Here is a 23,072-nt window from a genome sequence, read left to right on the forward strand (position 1 = left end):
CACAATGCATTTTCCATGTGGATCCCAGATTGTTTATGCTTCTTTGACTTTTCTTAAAAGTGCTTTAAATCAGTCATACCTACCTAATCTATGCTTGATTAGGTCCTGACATTTGAAAAAGGAGGCAGAGAAAACAGAATAAAGCGTTAGCGTCGCTACATGCAGTTAGCCAATCCTTGATGCTAAAAAGTCCTGGAAAAAGACCAAGAGTTCTGTCTCCCTCTGTCTTTGGACTGCTGATTAACTGTGATGTTCGTCTGATCAGGTCTGAGCTCTTTCACGTCGAGCTTCTCCTCTCAAAAGGTATTGTTTATGTGACTTCACTTTTAATTTCTCTTTCTCCATTTTGCATCTCTGTCCGATCGTCTCCAACTCCCACGGCTCAACCTGTCAAATCAGCCGCACTTTATGACAGATGACTGTGACGTCAAATGCTTGGACAGGTTGCTCATTGACCTCGCAGCAGTTGAAAGAAACATGTCGCCTGGGCATAGAGTGCATTTCACGCGAATATTTTTGTCCTTTCGAGCTATAAACTGAAAGTAATGACAATATTGCCACTGGCCAAAACCCCCAGTCTCCGTCTTCAGCATCGCCACTCGACTCAAATCAATCTCTATGGCAACGTGCTCAGGCAAGTCGCTCACACACAGACAGCACGCACACATGCCTGCACCACTTAAACAGATCAGAACTTTACACGCAGGCAAACACGGCTTGGGTACCGCACCTATACCTATAGTATGGTAAAGTAGTGTAGTTACCGATATTTTTAGTGTAATCCAATACTTTACTTCGTTACCCAAAAAAGTAATATCGTTACATACAGTAATCTGTTACTTTGTAACTCATTACCCCCAACACTGCCAATATGCCTTGCAATTCAGCAATATTTATTACTTAGGCATTCCACGAACTCGGACTGAACTGGGGAAAAGGGTGTTCAGCTTTGCTGCACCATCCACTTCCAACAATTTTCAGTCAGACCTGAAAATGTCAGAACTTATGACTTCCATCATCTCCTAAAGGATTGTCAATGCCCTCACTAAGGTATAGAATGAGCTAACTGCAGAACAGTAGGCCTCAAGCTCTTGGGAACAACCAACTGGTCTCTCACCCTGCTACTTCGACACAGTTGTTCACCATTCAAAAATATCTCCCTAACTCTGTCAGTTATCTCATTTGAGCTAGGAATACATTTGGCAAATAGAGGTGTTAGAGAGGGGTTTTTTCTCTGTGGCTGAGCTACATCACCTGGTATGACTGTTATGTCCTCACACTCTGGCTTCAGCACTGAGTCAACAATAGTAGTTCCCCTCACTTTGTCCAGTCTTCTCTGTGCTCTGCTCTTCCTTATAAATCCTGACCCCTCTACCTTAAGAACCTTGCTCTCCACAGAAGGAAATCCACTCCAAACCAAATCTGTCTATGAGTGTTGTTCACTGCGTTCAGACCTGGTGACTGATCATACACACACCTGAACTTAAATCCTGCCCATCTGCCTTGGCTATGAACTCCTGAAGGGTGGGCAAATCCCTACCTAGCACCACTTGGTAAGGATGTTTACTCATCACAGCCCCTGCCAAAGCATGCAGCCGACCCTCTACTTGAATACAAAGATTAGCAATAGGGTAATCAACATCATCCTGATGAACACACCATACTCTAACTTTACCACTAAAGGTGGCATACCTGGGTAAACAATCCTGCCTGACAAGAGTGCAGTTGCTACCTGAGTCAAGGAACGTAATGCAAGGCTTTCCCGCAATAACAACACAAGTAGTGAGCTATTGATCACCTGGGGGCTCCAGCACCTCAACTTCTTCTCGCTGAAAAACTTTGCTGCAAGACTCATATAGGTCTTCCTAGCTTGCTGACCTGGACAGTCTGCCTTCAAATGACCTGTTCTACTGCAGGACATACAGTATACCTATATTTTCATTTATATACCTGAAGTTTTTGCACTATCTGCATCTCCCTACCAACGGGAGATGTGTGAACATATACGTACATTTATATTTCTAAGCATACCCACTTCTTTACTTGAACACTGTTTTGTTTGTTGTAATATAGCTTTTTATATATATTTTTTTAGATATTTTTAAATTCTATTCTTTAGTCCACCCATATGTGCACTGTGTGCACTGTTCAAATTTCTCCACTGTGGGATGAATAAAGGCATATTTTATCTCAATACCTTCATCCTCATGATAGGACTGCATTTTTGGCCCTTTTCAGCCAAGAGAGAGAACATGCCGGACCAGAAACCTCTAGGGGGTCCAATCTTGGCAGGGAGGACTGAGGAACTGGCGGCTCTGCCGTAGACCTCAAAATTCTCTGCCAGGGTCAGCTGTTGCACCTTCCACCAGCGGCTGGCACTCCCGGCGTTCCAAATGTACCTCCTGCTGAAGCTTGATGAATTGGTGCTAGATCCTTTTCCAGCATTCCTCCTGGCGTTGCCTGTCCTGTTCCTATCTTGTTTGCCAGTCTGTTTGTTGCTGCATCATGTCCCAAAGCAAGTCAAGAGTTCAGCAAGCCTATTTGGATCAGTAGATCGCTCACCCACTGCCACCTGTTGGTTAAGGTTCTCAGGAGTCTCATCTCATCTCATCTCATCTTCCGTACCGCTTAATCCTCACTAGGGTCGCAAGGGTTGCTGGAGCCTATCCCAGCTGGCAATGGGCGTGAGGTGGGGTCCTCAGGAGTCCCCTCCCTTAATTTATCCATTGGCGCTGGTTGTTTCTTGGATCTGGTCGATCTGTGCATCGCTGCCTCCTACTGGCCTGGAGCCACCACTGCCACCATTTGTAAGATAGTTTTGGCTTTAGCGTCTAGGAAGGTGGTAGGAAGGGTATCTTCATTTTGTCAGATCTGGCCCTCTTTAAAAAAAGTTTGGACACCCCTGGTCTGGGAGATGGATAGCTTCTTAGTGGACGTCGGGCTGCCATAAAAGCCTCAGCCATTTCAGCTGCTTGTCTTGACATGGTTAGGTCACGTTCTTTTACCCAGGTACAGAGGTCATTGTTGAGGACTTTCAGGAACTGCTCCAACAGAATAGCATCTCTTATCTGTTCCTTAGTCTTCTCTTTCGGAACCATCTATTCATCATAAAGGTCTTTCAGCCGTGTTTGCAGCTCTTTAGGGGTCTCAGTTTCCTGCAGAGTGGCAGAGTGGAATCTTTTTCAAGGATAGCGCTCTTCACCTTTTTATATTCCATTGATTCATCAATATCCATGGCCAACATAAGCAGCTTATGCCTTACCATTAAGAAGTGGAACAAGATGTAGTGCCCACTCCTGCTGTGACCACTGGCACAAAATGGTAATTCTCTCAAAAGTGATTAGGTACTGTTCAATATCTTGTTCCAGCAACTTCAACGACTACCAAGCAGTGGATCTAACAGCCCAACTGGCAAAGACCTTGGAGAGGTTGGTCCTCCAACAACTTCACCCCCTGGTGAGCTCATCTGCTGACCCACTGCAGTTCGCCTACCAGCCTGGCATCGGATTTGAGGATGCTGTCATCTTCCTCATGCAGAGATCCCTGTCTCACCTGGAGAAGTCTGGAAGCCCTGTGAGAATCATGTTCTATGGTTTCTCCAGTGCTTTTAACACCATTGAGCCAGAACTCCCGAGGGACAAGCTAGACCATGCAGGGGTGCACCAACAGCTGTCAGCCTGGCTCGTGGACTTCCTGTCCAACAGACTACAGTTTGTTAGGACAAAGGATACAGTGATCTTCAGTACGGGGGCGTGGCAGGGGACGGTCCTGGCCCCTCTCCTCTTCACCATTTACACTGCTGACTTCACCCACCACACAACCAACTGTCACCTACAGAAGTTCTCGGACGACTCGGCCATCGTCGGTCTCATCAACAACAACGGAGACGAAAGGGAGTACTGAGAACTGAACCAGAACTTTGTGGCCTGGTGCCAGCGGAAGCACTTCTGGATTAATGTGGGAGAAACCAAAGAGCAGGTTGTGGACGTCCGCTGGAATAAAGCCACTCCCCCGTCCCTGGTGAACATCCAGGGAACAGACACTGAGATAGTGGACTCTTACAGGTACCTGGCTGTTCAACTGAACAAGAACCTGGACTGGACTGACAACACTCTGGCACAATACAGGAAGGACCAAAGCAGACTCCAACTGCTGCGGAGACTAAGGTCTTTTGGAGTGCCCTCCTGAAGACCTTCTATGATTCCATGGTTGCATTTTCTATCTTTTATGGGATGGTCTGTTGGAACAGCAGCATCACGGCAGCAGTCGAAGCTGTCGTCAATCATGGACAACGCCTCCCACCCCGTGCATGAGTCTGTCAGAGCTCTGGAAAGTTCAGTCAGAGTCTACAACCAGGTCTGCTCCCAGTAGACCCATAACTACATTTGTGCAATATCCAACTTAATGTGCAATATCGCTTACATATACTTGTGCATTACTCCTCTCAATCTTAACTACATGTACATATAGTATACCTATATTTTCATTTATATACCAAATGTACCTCCTGCTGAAGCTGGATGAATTGATGCTACATCCTTTTCCTATCCCTATCTTGCTTGCCAGTCCGTTTGTTGCTGCATCAGGTCCTGAAGCAAGTGAAGAGTTCAGTAAGCCTATCTGGATCAGTAGGTCGCTCACCCACTGCCCCCTGTTGGTTAAGGTCCTCAGGAGTCTCATCTCATCTCATCTTAACATACCGGCAGGCAAATACATCAGTGTCAGAGCGACAAACCCAGGTCAACCTGGCCCAACCAGTGACGGCTCGCAACCTTTACTCCACACTCAGCATTGCTGCCACTTACCTCGACTGGTTGGGTGTGGGTGTGAAGTTGTTGTGTGCATGTGTGATTTGTGTGAAAACAGAACACTGCCTCTGACTGGCTTATCATGAAAGCTTACTACACCTTAGCCTCAGCGTTGCAGCTCCCGTGGCTGAGAACCAAGTCGGATGCCAATTCAATTCAATTCAATTCAATTCAATTCAATTCAATTCAATGCATATAGTGCCAATAACAATACAAATTGTCTCAAGACGCTTTACAAAAACCAGCCTGCAACCTCCAGAGCAAGCCTGAGGGCGACAGTGGTAAAGAAAAACTCCCTTTTAATGGGAAGAAACCTTGAGCAGAACCAAGCTCATATGGAGGGATCCATCTGCCAAAGGCCAGCCGGGTAGAAACAGAGAATATAGTGAAAAAAGAAGAACAGGAGAAACAGATCAACAAACGTCTGTCATAGATACATATATCAAGATGAATCTAATGATATAACACATAGCTGATGGTCTTATGTGACAGTTCATGAGTATAACAAGAATCATGGGCAGGGTGGAAAATAGTTCATCAAGGTAGGAGTGGACAACTGGAGGAGGCCACGAAGACTGGGGCAGATGTAGTTTATGGAGCTTCACAGGTCTTATCCACTGCACTCCAGGCCATGAAGACTGGGCTGGTTGTTGAGGCCACGACAGCAGATGTAGCTTAGAACTCCACAGGTCAGATATTCAGCACTCCAGGCCAGAGACCGTCAGAAGAAGATGGAGGGGTAGGGGAGGGGAGGGGAGAGAGTGAGACACATCGGTTAGTAATAGAAAATAAATTATAAGAGATAGAAAAAAATTTTAAGATATTAGAGGACAGGAGCCAGAGAAGAGAGAGGAGAGGAGCCTTATAGCTGAAGGCTCTACCTCCCGTTCTACTTTTAGAAACTCTAGGAACCACAAGTAGACCGGCATTTAGAGATCGTAGTGGTCTGTTGGGACAATATAGTACTATGAGAAAGGATGTTCCTAATATTGATGATATTACGAAGGTGAAAGAAAGCAGTCACGGTCACCTGCTTTATGTGAGAATTAAAGGATATATCCTGGTCAAATACAACCCCAAGGTTTTCCTTCACAGTAGTACTGGAGGCCGTGGTAATGCCATCCAAAGAAACCAGGTGATTAGATAATGAATCTCTGCCCTGTTTAGGGCTAAATATAATGACTTCTGTTTTGTCTGAGTTTAAAAGTAGAAAATTACAGGTCATCCAAGCCGTATGTCTTTAAAGCATGCTTGGAGTTTAACCAGCTGATTAGTTTCATCTGGTTTCATGGATAAATATAGCTGGGTATCATCTGTGTAGCAAGGGAAGTTTATGCCATGCGTTCTAATAATATTGCCTAAGGGAAGGATGCATAATGTGAATAAAACAGGTCCTAGCACAGAACCCTGAGGAACTCCATAGCTTACTTTGGTATATATAGAAGACTTGTTGTTTACATGGACAAACTGGAATCTGTCTGACAGATATGATTCAAACCAGTCTAATGCAATTCCTGTAATCTTGATCATCCACCTGCACACCCCAATGCTGTGGAGGACTGCTTCCCACTGTGGGAACCACTGAAACCAATATAACCAACCAGTCCTGCTCCTTGCCACTAGAATCAGAAACCGGTGCCGTATGCTCAAAGTAGGGTTTCAGCAGATTGACATGGCAAAGTTGAGTTGACTTCCTACGTTTGGGCGTTTACAACAAGTAGTTCTGCCCTGAAACCTGCCCCAACACTGCGAAAGGACCATTGAATTTTGCTTGAAATGGAGAAGTCAACATAGGCAACAAAGCTAGTACGCAATCACCAGGACTAAACTGATGCTGCTCAGCTTTTCGGTCATATAGATGCTTAATTTTTACCTGTGCAAAGGCCAACTTCTTCTTAGCCAACTCATAGCCGCTGCATACAACCGATGTTGAAACCCATTAATGTAGTCAGTTAAATTTACAGGTGGTTCTGGTTTTGCAACAGGATCATGCAACAAAGTTAACCCCCCATGCACCGTGTGCTCGAGAACAAGTTTGTTAGGGCTGAAACCAGTGATCTCTTGCACCACCCCCCTAGTGGCTAACAGCAACCACGAAAGCCCCTCTTCCCGGTCCTTGTTCCACTCAACACAATACCCACGCAACAGAGACTTTAGAGGTCTGGTGAAATCTTTCCAGGGCCCCTTGACTCTGAGCACTGTATGCAGAAGCCTGGTTTTGTTTAACCCTTAACTGCTTTAGCACTTGAACAAACATTCGAGATGAAAAATTTGAGCCCTGGTCACTCTCTATTACTTTTGGTATACTGAAAATGGAGATGAACTGCGTGAGCGCTTTTACCACCGACTTAGCAATAATGCTATGCAATGGATGGGCAGCCAGGTACCTTGTACGTTGACACATGACAGTCAGCAAGTATTTATTACGCGATTTAGGGCAAGGTAGAGGGCCCACGCAGTGTTGGCTTAAGTTCCTGATTTGGTTTTCCAGTTAGCTGACATGAAGAACATGCTCTGACGGAGCTGGACACAAGGCCAGAAAACAAAGCTGTCAGGCCGTGACTCGAAGCAGGACTCAGAACGCAGAGATATGGAATGACAAAAGGCTTTTATTGGATTCTCCGGAGATCCCACAAAGAGAGACAAACAAATGGCTACTCTGACTACTAAGAACGAAAAACTCTCCAGAAGGAGGAAAAACTCAAATCAAAGAAACAAATCAAAAAACACAAAAACACTCCAAATGGAGGAAAACCTCAGGACTAAGGGTCTAAACTAAGGAAAGAATTAACAAACAAAAATTCTCTCTTCAAGAGGAATAACTGGCTTACTTGGCAACTTCTATGGGTGTAGACATGAAACAAGGCTCGGGTGCAGGTCAAGGACGATAACACTCTGGCACAAGACAAGGGGAACACAGACTACTTAAACACATGGAGGGAAATAGGGGACAGGTGGAAACACTTAGGGCAATCAGACTGAGACACATGAGGAAGGGCAAGTGACCTGAAACGAGAGGAGAATTACTTTTCAAAATAAAACAGGAAATGACAGGACAAAACAAACCCAAGACAAGACACCCTCACCACGGTGTGACAAAAGCAAGATATATGCATGTGTTTTGCATACTCCCACAGTGATCATGGGAGGCCTTCAGAACCTCAGTACAAAATTTAAAAAGGGACAACCTGTGACACTGGATCGCCAAGTTTGAGAATTAGACAAAAGAACATCAGGACAGGACACCGGGAATGTCCCTCCAACAACCATTTTAATTTGGTCAAGGCCCCCTTCAGCACTGGACAGAGCCCATGTCACTGCACAAGCTGTAAACACCTCTGGAAACCCCTGAACATTTTCATCCGGCTCTCCTGAAACCAACAGTGAAGAAATCACAATTGGCGGTGGCGAACATCAGCCCACACACGAGTGCCTACCAGATAATTTAATTTTTACGGGTACAGAACTGTCACTGCCTACTAAAGACACGACCATCACGACACAAAAGCTGAGAACGACTTTGAGCTGTCCTTCACGTCAGCCTCCACCTGTTGACAAGAAATAGGCCCAACACATGGAAGAGAGGTAGCACACACAGCAGGCTTAACCTGTACTCCTTCCTTTCGATGTCTAGTTTTGGGACAGTCAGCCTTACAGTGCCCCCTGCCTTTGCAGAAGTTGCATATCTTCCCTGAGTCAAGTGGCACTCTACCCTTCACAGAATGCCCTAGTTTACTCAGGCTAGGATAACGCTTTTCCTCCCACTAACTTACAGTACGGAGCAACCTGGTATCGCTCCTGCCATCTCTAATACTATACTCATGCTCACTCTTATGTGTTAGCATATACTCATCTGTTAGGGTGGCTGCTTCTGCAGCAGTCTTCACTTGATGCTCACTGATATAAATGGCAATATGACTAGGAACAGAGTTTTTAAACTGTTTCAAAACAATCAGGTCACATAGAGCATCATAAGTATCCACCTTCACAGCAGAACAACAGCAACTGAAATGAGTACACACCTCCCTGGCAAACTCAACATGTGTCTGCCTACTCAACTTCTCCTATGTCCAGACCCTCTGCTTATATGCCTCAGGTACAAGCTCATATGAGGGCAACACCGCAGCTTTAACTGTCGCATATACTCTCTCATCTACAGTTAGAGCATAGTATGCTTCTTTTGCTTTACCTGTCAGTACACATTGCAAAAGTAATGTGGAATCGGAGTCGGACCACCCCCTACTCTCGGCCACACGCTCAAAGAGTGGAGTGTCTGGGTCCCGCTCACAGAGCTGAGGAGCCAAACGCAAGTTACCCACAAGATCAAATGCTTTCTCTGCTCAAACGTCAACCCAGCTTCAAAAGAAGCATCTGAAATATCCAGCACAACACCAGCAACATGCAACTTAGGTCTTACACAATTGCCTCTCCGTCATTGTTTTATCCCCAACAGCGAACTCATAATACTCAGAAATTTACCTGATTACTTGTTCCTGTAGAAATCCTCCACACTAGCCATCACTCAGCTCCAACGAATTACTTACCAGACGCAACACCACAAGTTCAACTCCTGCAGCAACCTACACTCACCATAGTCCCACCATAGCCAAAACTTACTGTGGTCCTGTCCCTCTAACTGCATAATTAAAACATGGTTAACTCTCCCCTAGTCTTCAGGTGTTTCTGTGGTGGGTATTTACTTACTGAAACCCTCAAGCCCGGTGGAGCAACCAGTAAATGCCGACCCCACCAGCAGCTTCGGATGTGCCCCCAAGACTACTGCTCTAACCACATTTAACACCACATATAAACACTACAAAGCCCCCCTAGCAATCTCCATGGGAAATTGCTCTTTGGCCTATCAGGGACAGAACAACAGCAACTTTCATGACCACACACAGAGTATAGAAAACACTACATGCAACACAATTTCCTCCTGTTACAGACACTTAAATCAACCAAAACAATATGGCTTGCTTACTTACCACTGTAGTTCAAGTCTCCCGCATCAATAGAATGTGAAGTCGTTCACATATCACTGAACCCAACAGGCTACAACCATTCACTGAGCAGATCAGCTCCTCCCACTGCGGTAAAGCATTGGACTGTATGTACTAGTCATAAAGCGGCTTTTCTGGCCTTTCTCTGCTGAGCCCTCTCTAGGACAGGTAGGATGTGTCTCTGTGCCCTGCTAATGTTTTGTGAGCTAATGCCTTACTTTGCTTACATGAAGCACATATTTTACATATTAAAGCAATGATTTCAAATGGTTTCAATCATTAAATGCAAGAATATGAAAACGATCTAACTTTTGAGGGAAAACTAGCCGTGTCTGGTATCTTTCGTCTAGCTAGCTTAAGCCACCATGGGTAGTCTGCGCTGCCTGCATGATATGCGGTAACATAATGTCTCATTAGGCTGCTTTAAACAAAAAAACGTGATCTGTTTATTTGTTTTCAATCAAACCTTTCTGCATAAAAAACAAACCCAGCTAGAGCACTAAAGATTTGCCTCTGTTCTTCTTGTAGTTGCTGTCAAACCATCTCCTGACCTCTGACCCTGAATCACCTCACCAACCCAAAGGCGCTTTTAAGAGCCACATCTCTAGGACCACGCCATGCGACTTTTGTGGCCTGTTTCAGGTGTTTCATGTGTTTGTGTAATGTGCTCAGAGCATTGATAATCATTCTGATTGTATGTGTTGGTTTAAATGAAAATATAGTGTAACTAAATGCATTCCTTTTGTCTTTACTGTCCAGCTCTCATTTCATTGTGCCTCATATTTGTTTATAATAGTCTTTTATCTATTTATAACAACACCTCATTTGCTCTACTTTACTGAAAGCTGACAAATAACACCTATGATGTTAACATAGTCATTTATAATATTGTGCATATGGGGTAAAGATGCCAGACTCAAGACTTAGTTCACTGCACCTTTTAATTACTCATAGTAACTTATATCTGTTAATAATAGTGTCATATTCTTGTCACTTTACTTAGAGCTGACAAATAGCACTTATGATATTGCATAGCTGTTTATAACTGTGTGCTGTAGAGAGAATGTATACATTATTATAACTTTATTACATATACTTATAGCTACAGATATAAAGGACTATAGTAGAAGTCAAAACTCATTATGCATCACTATACACATTTAGCAAAGCAAAGTAGTTAGGATGCATCATAAAACTAACAAGTGACTAGACAGATATTGACATATTTATAATGCACTATTCAGATTAAAATTATAATCATTCATAACCAGTTGTCATGATGCATCATGACGTTAGTTATGACGACTTGTGAATATGCATAGATGGTAATAATGACCATTATAATGCTTTATAGACACCTTATAAAATATTATGAGTGCATTCATAGGGCGTTATAAATACAACCTTCATAGAAAGTGTTACCATCTGTTCTAAGTACTACAGCTGCTTCAAGCGTAACATCTCTAGTGTTTATTGTAATTTACGTGTAACCTTTGATGTAAACTGTAACATAACACCAACACAAACAAAGTGGAGATATGTTACGGCAACAATGGTAAATTATAACAAAATGAACATAATGTGGTAAACTGAGGTGCACATATAAGGAATAAGTGGTGAGTATGGAACGCATGCAAACCACTTTGTCACAATAAGTGTTAAACATATTTTATATCTATCATAAATAACATATTTGTGAAAGAAACTGAGTTTGTCTATGACAATAAAGAAACACTGGGTTGAGGACTATGTGTGTGTACGTGGGAGACAAAGTGCTGCTGATATGAACTTAATGTGCTTTAATAGATGCTAAGAAAAGAAGCATTCTCAAAGGCTTGTGTATGTGTGTGAATGACAAGACACAGATTCACAAAATGCTTGCTCCTATATGTGTGTTGCTGAAGCATTATTACTCAGCTAACAAGCTAATGTCCCCAAGTGTATTTCTAAAGCCTTCTGAGACTTTCCTCCCCCTTCATTAGATAATTGCAAACTTTGTAGATACAAGCACACACGGTACATTGATTGCTGTGCATTTCGCTTTAAGGGGATGCCTTAGTTTCTACCTATAACCCTGACCTAACCTTAACCTTTTTTTTAACCTGTTAAGTTAAAAAAATGGCCCCACAACCACAAAATGGGCAAATCATGCAAATATGACTTTTTATTCACAATGGTGTCAATTGGAGAATATTTGAAATTTAATTCATTTAATTCATTCATTTATTCCAGAGTGACTAGGACTGGATGAACAGGTATGCATTCAGTCAGTAATAATATGCAGTTCATCAGTTCAATAAGGGAATGGCTTAAATGCTAAAGATGACAGCACTGTCAAATGGCTATTCACCACTTTTATGTCTGCATATCATACTCAAAACAAGATTCCCCCACTGATGTTCCGTGTGTGGTCACTCATCAGAGGGCCTGATTGTGGAATAGGGCTACAGTGGATGTCTAACATACAGTAAACAGGTGTCTGACCAAACAAAGTTCGAGGCTTGATTACAAGACTACAATAATCCTGAACTGGACTCTGGTGTGAAAAACTGATGCCAGTTTCCTGGGGATATGGGTGGCACCAAGTTTGGAGTCTGAAAAATGGACACTTGAACATACATAAACCTTATATTAATTATTTAAAATGACAGAAACCATCCTTGAAAATAATTTAGGAAGGCAAGTTTCTGAAGATGGGCAGGGGCTATGATGTCATGCTCATTCTCCCTGTACAGACATCTATTTTTGTACATATCCTGTGCACACACAAACCAGTGCAAACATAGTCTTCCCAGTCCTGCCCCACAGTATCTGTGGAGAGTATCTACAGTATATCAAAACACAACTAGTGCACATACACAGGAGATGTTTTGGTTCCAGCAGTTGCACCCCTCTAAGGGCTCACGCAGTATAGTGCAATGTAAATTGTATTCCCTGCCATTGTCTTTGTTTGGCCATTTTTCTTCTGCCCCCTAGCAGATGCATGCACGCACACACACACACACACAGACGCACTGGCCTCGGTTCTCCACTACTACTGCAGCAAAGCCAGTGCTATTGTTATTATTGTTGTTCTTATTGGTAGGATGCACTGTCAGCTAAAAATGCTTCTGGCTTCTACATGCTGCGTGTATAAAGCATGGAGAGGGAAAGAAGAGACCCTGTATGTGTGTGTGTGTGTGTGTGTGTGTGTGTGTGTGTGTGTGTGTGTGTGTGTGTGTGTGTGTGTGCAAGTGGCCTTGCTCTGTCTCAGCACTGTCATGGGGATTCATAACCCAATCCCCGCAGAGAAACTTTTAAGAAAGGCTTCACTGGAAAATCACTCACTGCTCTGCCACAAAATACTCTGAAAAATGTTTATGTACCCAAGAAAGGTATAGCAAGGGCTGCCACTGTAATGTGCAACTCACCCGTGTTAACACTAACTGTCAAGTTACGAGTAGAAGGAAATACAAAAACTGAGATTAGACTTGGTTTATGTTGAGTTGCACTGTTAAATGTTTAGTGCTTCTTGCAGTAAACTTGACAGCAACAGCAACAAGGCTGGTTGCCAGATTTGTTATAAAATTATGAAAAATGAAAGGTGGCTCAAAAGAGTTTGGTGGATGATAAAGTAGAAAATGAGTTAACGTAGAAACAGGAAAATTTTGTTACAAGGAAGCAAAAGAGAGCAAAAAGAATGTTGTGAGAAAAAGCTAAAGGTTTGTAACCTGCCATTAATTTGGCTTGTGCTAAATAAACCACAAGGGGATGTTGAGAAATCAATGTTGGTTGATTGCTAATTTTACAGAACTGCAGAAAACACAGAAACTAACCCTACCTGTTTCTTTCTGTTCTTGTATCTGCAAATATGTCTCTACTTCTCTTTCTTTCTGTCACATACCCATCCACTTTGGTCCATTTGGACATTAGACCAATGCGGCTGAACTCACAAAGAAGAAAGTAATCCTACAGTTTTCAAAGTTTGACTGATGGCAATATGTGTGTTTGAGGGATGAGTCTGTGGATATGTGAGACAAAGTGAGAAACAAGAAGCAGCTCCCAAGGTCAAAGTCTTATCTTAGGAACAACTAATCCATCCTCTTTATCACAAAGTGTGTTACACATAAACTCACAATATACAGCACATGACAAACGTTGGTGTTTAGCCCACACACACGTCCTGTCTGACGTACACAAATACAAATGTTGGCAAATAAGTAATATTGCTAGTTGCTGAAGACCAGAGTGCTGTGATCCTGTGAGTGATGTGCACATAAGCAAATATGCTATCATGCTTGGCTCACATCTTAGGAAATTGATTCTGATACGCACAACATTTTTTGGTGTGGTTGTAAAAAATGCAGGAATTTGTAACGAATAAATGAAAATCAGAACACGAGGCTTGCTGACCTACTGGAATAATGAGAAATAATGAAAAAAGAAGGAATAGTGCAATGTAAAATATCCAGAAAACCACATGCACTCCTTCCTGCAACAATTAAACCAATACCATGCTTAAACCAATGCAATTCAATCCAATTTTATTTATAAAGTGTCAGTAATAGTACAAAATGTCTCAAGACACTTTACAAAATCTGGCCAGAAACCTCCAAAACAAGCCTGAAGGCGACGGTGGCAAGGAAAAACTCCCTTTTAACAGGAAGAAACCTTGAGCAGAACCAGAGGTCTGTCAGGAGTTTGTGGATGCACAAAATCTCTGTCGGACCTTAGATCATAAATATGCTTTCATCAAATGCCAAATTAAATGATTTGGCATTGACGTGGTAGCATTGGCATGGTCAAAAAAATACTGATTGTAGGCAACAGTTAGCCATCTAGAATCAAGAGAGGTTTTATTTAATAAACAATTTAATAACAAACTGCTTTCTTGCTTGAACCAAAACTTAAGGGAGTAGGGGACTCTTCTGTTAAATCTGACTGTACTGTAGAAAAAATTGCATTCCAGGTAGTAAATACAGTGCCCTCTAAAATATTGTATTGTACTGTGAAATTGCATTGCATTGTGAGAGTGAAGTCAGTATCAACAGAAACAAAGTCTTGCAAATACAGAATTCTACCATATTTCATGAAGAGACGTGGAAAAATACTAGAAGGGCCCAACCCAACTTTCTATTAGAAATTATCTATTAAGATCCTACAACTTAAAAGAAAATGAAATGGTAAGCTTTGACACATATTTCTGTTTCTTATTATCATCAATTTTACTGTCTGGTCATAAAGGGATGGACATGGTCAGCAACAGTACTCAGGTAGGCTGCGGCATTTAAACCATGCTCAATTTGTACGGAGGGGCCCAAAGTGTGCCAAGAAAATATTCCCACACTATTACACCACCACCTTCTAAATGTAGTCTCAGTTTCCTGTTCTTAGCTGACATGAGTGGCACCCGTATGGTCTTCTGCTGCTCCTTTATGGACCATTCTCTGTAAACCGTAGAGATGGTTGTGCATGAAAATCCCAGTAGATCAGCAGTTTCTGAAATACTCAGACCAACGCGTCTGACACCAACAACCATACCACATTCAAAGTCACTTAAATCCCCTTTCTTCCCCATTCTGATGCTCGGTTTGAACTTCAGCAGGTTGTCTTGATCGCCTCTATATGCCTAAAATGCACTGAATTGCAGCCTTGGGATTGGCTGATTAGCTATTTGTGTTAACAAGCAATTCAACAGGTGCCACTAATAAAATGAGCAGTGAGTGTATCTTAGATAAATGTTTGTCTTTGCAAGTATCATATCTATCCGTGTTGTCGTAACCTAAATCATTTCATATAAACGTTGAACAATGTCAATGTAAAATAGTAAATGGCACCAGTATGTTAGTAATTTGGTTAATAAAGAGAGATACTCTGTAAAAAAGTTTTACAGCAAGATAAAAAAAACTGCAAGTAATAAACTTTAAAATCAAGAAATAACAGGAATATACTGTAGTCCATGGCAGGGTGTTATTACAGTATAATACTGTAAATGTGATCACAGTAGGCGTACTGCAAATCTACAATACAATGTTGGCAACTCTGCTACCAGTAGTTTTTAATTTACAGGACCATTTGTTACAGTGTGGATGTAGAACAGAGCACAGTACTAATGAAACGTAACTGCAAGATCAAACTTGCAAGATGCGCCACCCATAACCGCAGGAAGCTAGCCCAAGTATCGCCAATACAAAGAAGTGAGGACGCATTGTACATATTTATACAGTGTCTGGTTGAAACTTGATAGTGAAAACATGCAGCCTCTTAAACAGCTGACAAGAGTCTATAATCATGCACTAAAATCATGTTTTTCAGTTTCTGTTTATATTTCAGGTCATTGTTTACACTCTCACTTGCACATTGATATTTGTACTAGTTATTTTATATTTTGTATTATGTGTATCTTTTTATATTGTATACCTAACAGGTTTTTATATTGTTAGGCATTTGGGTGGGTGGCAAAAGAAAATTTTGATTTACAGGTAAACATGTTTCTACACTGTGTACATGACAAAAAACTCTTTGAATCTTAAATCATTATCAGTGTTTAAAGTTTTGCTGTCAATATCTTGACAACACACAAGATAACAGAATATAGTCATCTTGCTTCTGATAGCAGCCATCTTGTTGTAAGCAGCATCAACTCAGCAGCGCTCAAATGTCTTAAGTCAGGATCACTTTTGTCAGCATTTGCAATTGTGTTTGGCTTTGTTCTGGAACCTCCCTGTCCTTCCATCAGCCTACATGGAAAGCCTAAGGCAATACCCTGGTAGATAAAAATGCAAGCATCATTGATACAGTATTGAGGAGGAGTTGAGGTGGAGGTGGGTAGCAGAGTGAGAAACAGCAAGGGAAAGCAGGTAATACATCTACAATAAATCAAAAGACCTACACTGTAAGAAATTATTGTGAAATTTACATAAAAACTATGTTAAATCACTACAGAAAATTATTGTAAACCCCAAAACGTATATTTCTTGTATAAATAACAGTGAACTTTTATAAACTATTAAACAGAATGTTTTTGTTATATTTACAACAACAACATGTGATTAGAATCAAATTTATTTGTGAAAACTACAAATATTGGTAACAAAAACTGAAAAACAAAACAAAAAAATAGAGTTTTAGTCAGTTTGCTTTGAAAAATACAAAAAATGTAAGTCATTTTACAAGTTTATGCTGTACTTTTAACATGATTGATGAAACAATACAAACTGAGATAATAAAAATGTTTTCACTCGAAAAAAAAAATCATTGTACCTGAGAGTTTCCCTATAGGCCTATTCATATAGAAAAATATAGGCTTCCACTATAACAATTTGTTTGATTTTGATTTTTTGTTTCTCTCCTCACCTTGCAGTTTTTGATAAATATTATTAATATAATATTTTAAAATATTTAAAATAAAAAATAATATTAAGCATTTACCACAGACTAAACAGCCTCCTCTAACTTCAGATTTGCAAATTTTGAATTTCAAAGTGCGCAGCTGAAGCTCGTCTCTGATTGGATAATGAGTGAGGGTGGAAAGAGCGGGAGAAACGCTGCAGCTGACGTCACTAACGAGCGAACAGGAGCGGCAGCGTTTGCTGAAGAGAACGCAGGAGCGGAGCAGAGCAGAAATCTTCGGACTACTTCATTCATCGAACATTTAAAAAGTTTTCAGGACAAATCTACCAGCTGCTGTTTAAGCGGAAATCTAAAGTTTGCACGGTAAGCTTCCACTTTTTTTTCGAGAAAAAACGAAAATGGTTGTGAAAGCACATGACGTAAGCAAGCTCCAATTGATATTTAAGTCCATTAGCTGCTAGCTAGATCAATTCCTGATAATTTAGTTCAGCTGAAAAACACAGGCAAACACTTAAAATTCTTAAAATGATCACTTGCATCTTTTGTAAAAAGAAACTGGATACATTTAAGGGCTATGTACTACATTGCAGAGTGCATAGGAATGAGCCCCGTTGTCTTTTCAAATGCGTTGGCGCCAACTGTAGTCAAACATTTACCACTTACTCAGCTTTCAAGGGCCATTTTTATCGTGTGCACAATGCACCTGCACCACAAGCTGCTGTAGCTGTTGCAGATTTAAAATGTGCAGTTTTGTTATGTGCGTGTCATTTTTATACAGTGAGAGAGCTAGTATCTCACTTAAATGATCATATTGGAGAGGGCAGGTCTGTGTTGTGTCCAGTAAGCGGTTGTAAGCACGTGTTTACAAAAAAGTCATCATTTACTTCTCACATGTGTAGAAAGCATAAAGCTTGCTCCCCTGAAAGTATTGATAACGTGCACAGAGAAACTTGCCCTCAGCCCCCAGATGTCATTGCCACCACAGATGATTTAGAAGACACGCATGAAGCCATGCCAACAACTAGTGCAGCCAGTGATATGCCAGAGAATGATAGTCAGTCTTATCTTAGAAACATGTGTCTCTTTTACCTGAAACTGCAAGGTCAGCTGCTTATTCCTGCCTCTACTATACAAATTATTGTTGAGGAAATGCAAAATGTGCACGAGTTAGGTCAAGCCTACACAATAACGAAAGTAAGTTCTTTATTAAAAAATGATATGAGCCTATCAGATGAAGCAGTTGCTAAAATCTGTGACTGCATTAAAGAGTCAGACTTGTTCTCTGCCTGTCATCAGGGACAATTAAGATCAACATACTCCAGAAATCAGACATTCACAAAAATGTTTAAATACACGGAACCCCAAAAAGTGGCATTGGGAATGGATGAAAACAGGACACAAAAGTGGGCCTACTATATACCAGTGACAGAAACTCTAAAGAACTTTTTACAGTCACATTTAGGGAGGAATGTACAGTCACAACAGTATGGAGATCCTGATGGAGAGGTTTTTAGGGATTTATATGATGGACAAAATTTCAAATTTCACCAGTTCTTTAATGAAAACCCTAAGAGCCTCAAACTGATTTTGTACCAAGATTCATTTGAAATTGTGAATCCCCTTGGTTCTGCTAAAAAGACACACAAAGTTCTTGCAGTCTATCTTTCATTAGCAAATTTACCCATTCATTTGCGTTCAAATACTGATAATATGTTTTTAGTCTTGTTGTGTGTTGAGAGTGATCTTAAGCGTTTTGGAATAGCCAAGGTTTTTTTCAGAGTTGTTGGCAGATTTGAAATCCTTGGAGACAGATGGAATAAATGTAGATGGAGAAACCGTAAAAGGTGGTCTTTACTGCATTGCTGGGGATAACTTGGGTTCTCACTGCTTAGGTGGGTTTACCGAGAATTTCAGCTGCTCTCAATATTTTTGCAGGTACTGTGAAATCAGAAGAACTGAGTTTGAGGCTGATCCAAATGCCTGTGGTCCTCCACGCACCCCAGAGAGATATGACGTGGCTGTTGCTGATCTCCAGGCTGAAAACCTCCAAGACATCAGAGGAATAAAGGTAAACTCTGTCTTTAATACCCTTCAGTCTTTTCACGTTTCCCAGCCTGGTCTCCCGCCTTGCTTAGGTCATGACATTTTTGAAAGAGTGTTGTCATATGATTTAGCACTGTACTTGAAGAACATTATAAAAAAGAAAAAATGGTTCACATACTCACTCTTAAACAGGCGCATCAAACAGTTTAAGTACAAAGGATCTGAAGCACAGACAAAGCCATGTGCTGTGAACCCTGACAAAGCCAAGTTATCAGGGCAAGCCATTCAAAACTGGAACCTTTTGAGATTGCTACCAGTTTTGATTGGTGACAAAGTGCAAAACCATGAGGATGAAGTATGGCAGTTAGCTCTCCAGCTAAAAGACATTGTGGATCTTATTTGTGCTCATAACATTTCCTTGCCCCAGATAGCATATTTTGACTTTTTGATCCAGGAATATTTGGAGTTGAGAAAGACGTTGTTTCCTGAAAATCAACTAAAACCCAAGCACCACTATTTGCGCCATTATTCAGCACTAATCTTGAAATTTGGTCCATTGATTAGGTTATGGACGCTTAGGTTTGAGAGCAAGCACAGTTATTTTAAAAGATGTGCCAGACACCTGAAAAACTTCAAAAACATTTGTCAGACTCTGTCAGAGCGTCATCAGATGTATCAGGCATATCTTTTAGCTGGGCAAGAATGCAGTAAACTACTGCAAGTGAAGGACAGCTTTGCCTTTTATCCCAACCTCTACAGTGACACTATTAAACATGCAGTCAGGGGGTTAGCCTTTTCACAAAGCAATACCACAGTTACCACAGGCATTCAGTACAAGGGCACTGCATATAAAAAAGGGCAGTGTCTTGTGTACAGAAATGATGAGTATTTGAAGTTTGGTGAACTTCTACTCATCTTGATTCAAAATGACACATCTGTGAATGTTTTGATGGATATCCACAAAGGTGTCTTCCTCTCAAAATACCATCTGTACTCTGTGACAAAGGACAGTCTTGGGTTACAGTGTATCAACATTAATGACCTGCCCGATTTCTATCCTTTGGTATCATACATTCTTGATGGATACCAAGTCATACCACTAAAGCACAGTATTGTGGAAAAATAAAAACCAAATAAAGCTCACTTGGTTCTCACTGCAAATAGTTTGACATTAATGCAAGTGTTGGCTGATGCATCTCCCTGCTCTGTTAAGTGTATGTACTTTATATTTTTTCTGTTCTGTTTGAAGGTGATATTTCTTCTTCAAGGCAAATATGAGTGACTTGGAGCAAACCTTCCTAGATGTTGCCATCATGGAAGTCCTACCAGAACTTGAAGAAGTAAACAAAAATATCCTGGAAGAGCACTTGCAGTCCATTGGAGTCGAGACGTATGATGATCTACGCTTCGTAACAGAGGCTGATTTGATGACAGCATTAAGACCTATACAAGCCAGAAAGCTTCTTTCCGTTTGGAAACAGAAATGTAAGTACAAACAACACACAACTATTTAAAATCAAAAGCAGACATGGACATTGTGTAATATTGTGCTTTGAATCATTATCTTCTTTTTTTTTTTTTTTTTGCCATTTAAAGACCAAACTCCAGAGAACAGCTCACTATCATCCGTGGAAGCCTCACCTATCCAGTCGCTGTCATCGCAGTCTGTTTCACCCCAAAGTTCATCATCAACCTCCTCCAGGAGCCCAACACTTGACACACAGTGGGAAGAAAACTTTGAAATTCCATGGAGTAAATTTCCTGAGGAAGTGATGCAGTCTTTGGAGAGGGGAAAAAGGCCAGGCTCAAAACTGAGGCGGCAAATGGTCCGTATTGTTGTAACTGAGATGATGGAAAAATGCCCTCATGTAGGTAAAAAGCATTCAACTGACGTTGCAAAAAAAATGGTGGCAAAATATCCCAAATCTCTGAAAGATGTAATAGAGGGCGATGTTGTTGGAGCAGGTTACCACTCCCTCATAAAACAATTGCAAAACAGAATTGAAAATGTGAGGCGCTCTTCGACCCCCAAAATAAGAAAAAGAAAACATCAGGATGACTCAGACCACACAGACGAGATCCCGTTAGAAGAGAGAGCAGCAATGCAGGACACTTACGGCTGCATCAGATGGAATGTGAAATTTCTGCCACTTCAAGAAACTCAACAAAGCCAGCAGCAAAAGATGGAAAAACTCAAGATGATGTTCCAAAATTCTGACGCCAATCCAGAGGAGGTAAAATGTCTAATGAAGTCCACTTTTTACACACAGCGTCAGCATATCAATCAGGGAAAAAGTATCAAATGCCTTAGAGAGGAGTGGCCCTTTTTGTTTGATGAACTTGGCATGTCAGTACACTTCATGGAACTCACTGGGATTGACCTCAAAGAGACATTCACACGAAATTTGGATTTGAAGGGAAAAAGGCTTCACGACTACTTGACCACAGTTTGTGTCAACAAGAGCAAGAAGTTCCTTCAGAATTATGCAAGGCTTCAGAGGATGCGGGGACCACAGAGTGGCTGCTCAGATGATGTGATAGAGATGGTCCTGCTACTGCTCAGCTACTTTGATGAGAAGGAGGAGTTCATGTTCTTCCATGTCGAAGATACGTGTCTGGCAGAGGAGGTCCAACTGGAGCAAGTGCCTCTGACACCCGCTGTTATTGTCTGTGGTAAGTCTGTTTTCATATCTATTTTTTTATTATTATTATTATTTGCACTGTTTATAGAATTTGTCTTGTGAATGCAGCACTTATTAATATAACCTGTTAAATATTTTGTTAATAGGACAGTCCTACTATTCCTCAACAAGGTATATGCTGTGTCTGGATCGAAACCTTACCAACACAAACATCTCCTCCTTCATCCCTGCATTGTGCCTCATGTTCGGGAGCTACTACTGTTTTAATATCCACTATCCATCCGAGCTGGCTTCAACTCTGGAGTTTCTTCAACGGTGAGTAAACATGGCTTGCTCATTTCTCTGACCTGGGACTCTGGGCCCTGGAGTCTGGCTCTGAGTTCCTGGTCGTAACCCTTTGGTGCAGGTCCATTCAAATATCGTTCCTCCAGGAACGAAGGTTTTGTAGTTATGAGATAACCAAATGAAATATGCCTTTTACATTCATCACTAAACCCTATCCAATCAAAATCCAAAGTCTGCAAAGGTTTGTTTACATGATTGGTTGTTTTTACCTGTTAATACTACTGAGTAGCGCCCATTTTTTCAGCGCCAACTTTTCACATTGACCTTCATGGCGTCGCATAGCTCACAGTAATGGAAAAAAGTACTAACAGTGAGACAAACAGTCTTCCCAGAACAAAAGACTTGCAAGAAGAAAATGCTTAATGTGCTTTTATTCTACAGGTGCTTATTCTCGATAAATCCAGAAAAAGGAACCAAAGTAGAGAATAAAAACAACAAGCGTCCTTTCAGCGTGAACCCACGAGTCCTCACCCTGATACAGGAACTTACCGATCACGAGTGGCGTTGAGCCTAAATGTGGACTCTGTCTGTGGAACTTCAGTAGGAAGTTCAGTAGGTTAAATAAAACAAAAAAACATTTAATGTTCTTTACATGTTGTATATGTTACAAAAAAAACTACTGTATACTGTTGAACATTCCAGACAAGAAATGTCAGTTGTTGTTCAGTGTTTCAACCTGTATTCAGTCAAAACATCCATTACTTGTTCCTTCTTTGCATGTTGTATATGTTAAAAAAAACCCTACTGTATACTGTTGAACATTACAGACAAGAAATGTCAGTTGTTGTTGTTCAGTGTTTCAACCTGTATTCAGTAAAACATCCATTACATGTTCCTTCTTTGCATGTTGTATTAAAAAAAAGAAAAATCATCCAATTGAAACTATTGATGATGGCTGTTAA

At 41.2% G+C, this 23,072-nt stretch overlaps 2 protein-coding genes across 2 annotated transcripts; both read left to right on the forward strand.

Annotated features, from left to right (window-relative positions):
* The first annotated feature begins 17,182 nt into the window (after positions 1 to 17,182).
* On the forward strand, positions 17,183 to 20,309 carry LOC125012054. The gene is made up of 2 exons (XM_047591657.1): positions 17,183 to 17,503; positions 19,076 to 20,309. Exons 1-2 carry the CDS (start codon positions 17,304 to 17,306, stop codon positions 20,307 to 20,309), a joined length of 1,434 nt encoding a protein of 477 aa, XP_047447613.1. The 5' UTR covers positions 17,183 to 17,303.
* A 130-nt stretch (positions 20,310 to 20,439) lies between these two features.
* LOC125012055 lies at positions 20,440 to 21,927 on the forward strand. Its single transcript, XM_047591660.1, has 2 exons — positions 20,440 to 20,668; positions 20,780 to 21,927. The coding sequence occupies exons 1-2, from the start codon at positions 20,458 to 20,460 to the stop codon at positions 21,925 to 21,927; spliced, it is 1,359 nt and encodes a 452-aa protein (XP_047447616.1). The 5' UTR covers positions 20,440 to 20,457.
* The last annotated feature ends 1,145 nt before the right edge of the window (positions 21,928 to 23,072 follow it).

This window comes from Mugil cephalus, chromosome 8, assembly GCF_022458985.1.
Source record: "Mugil cephalus isolate CIBA_MC_2020 chromosome 8, CIBA_Mcephalus_1.1, whole genome shotgun sequence".
Classification (NCBI taxonomy): domain Eukaryota; kingdom Metazoa; phylum Chordata; class Actinopteri; order Mugiliformes; family Mugilidae; genus Mugil; species Mugil cephalus.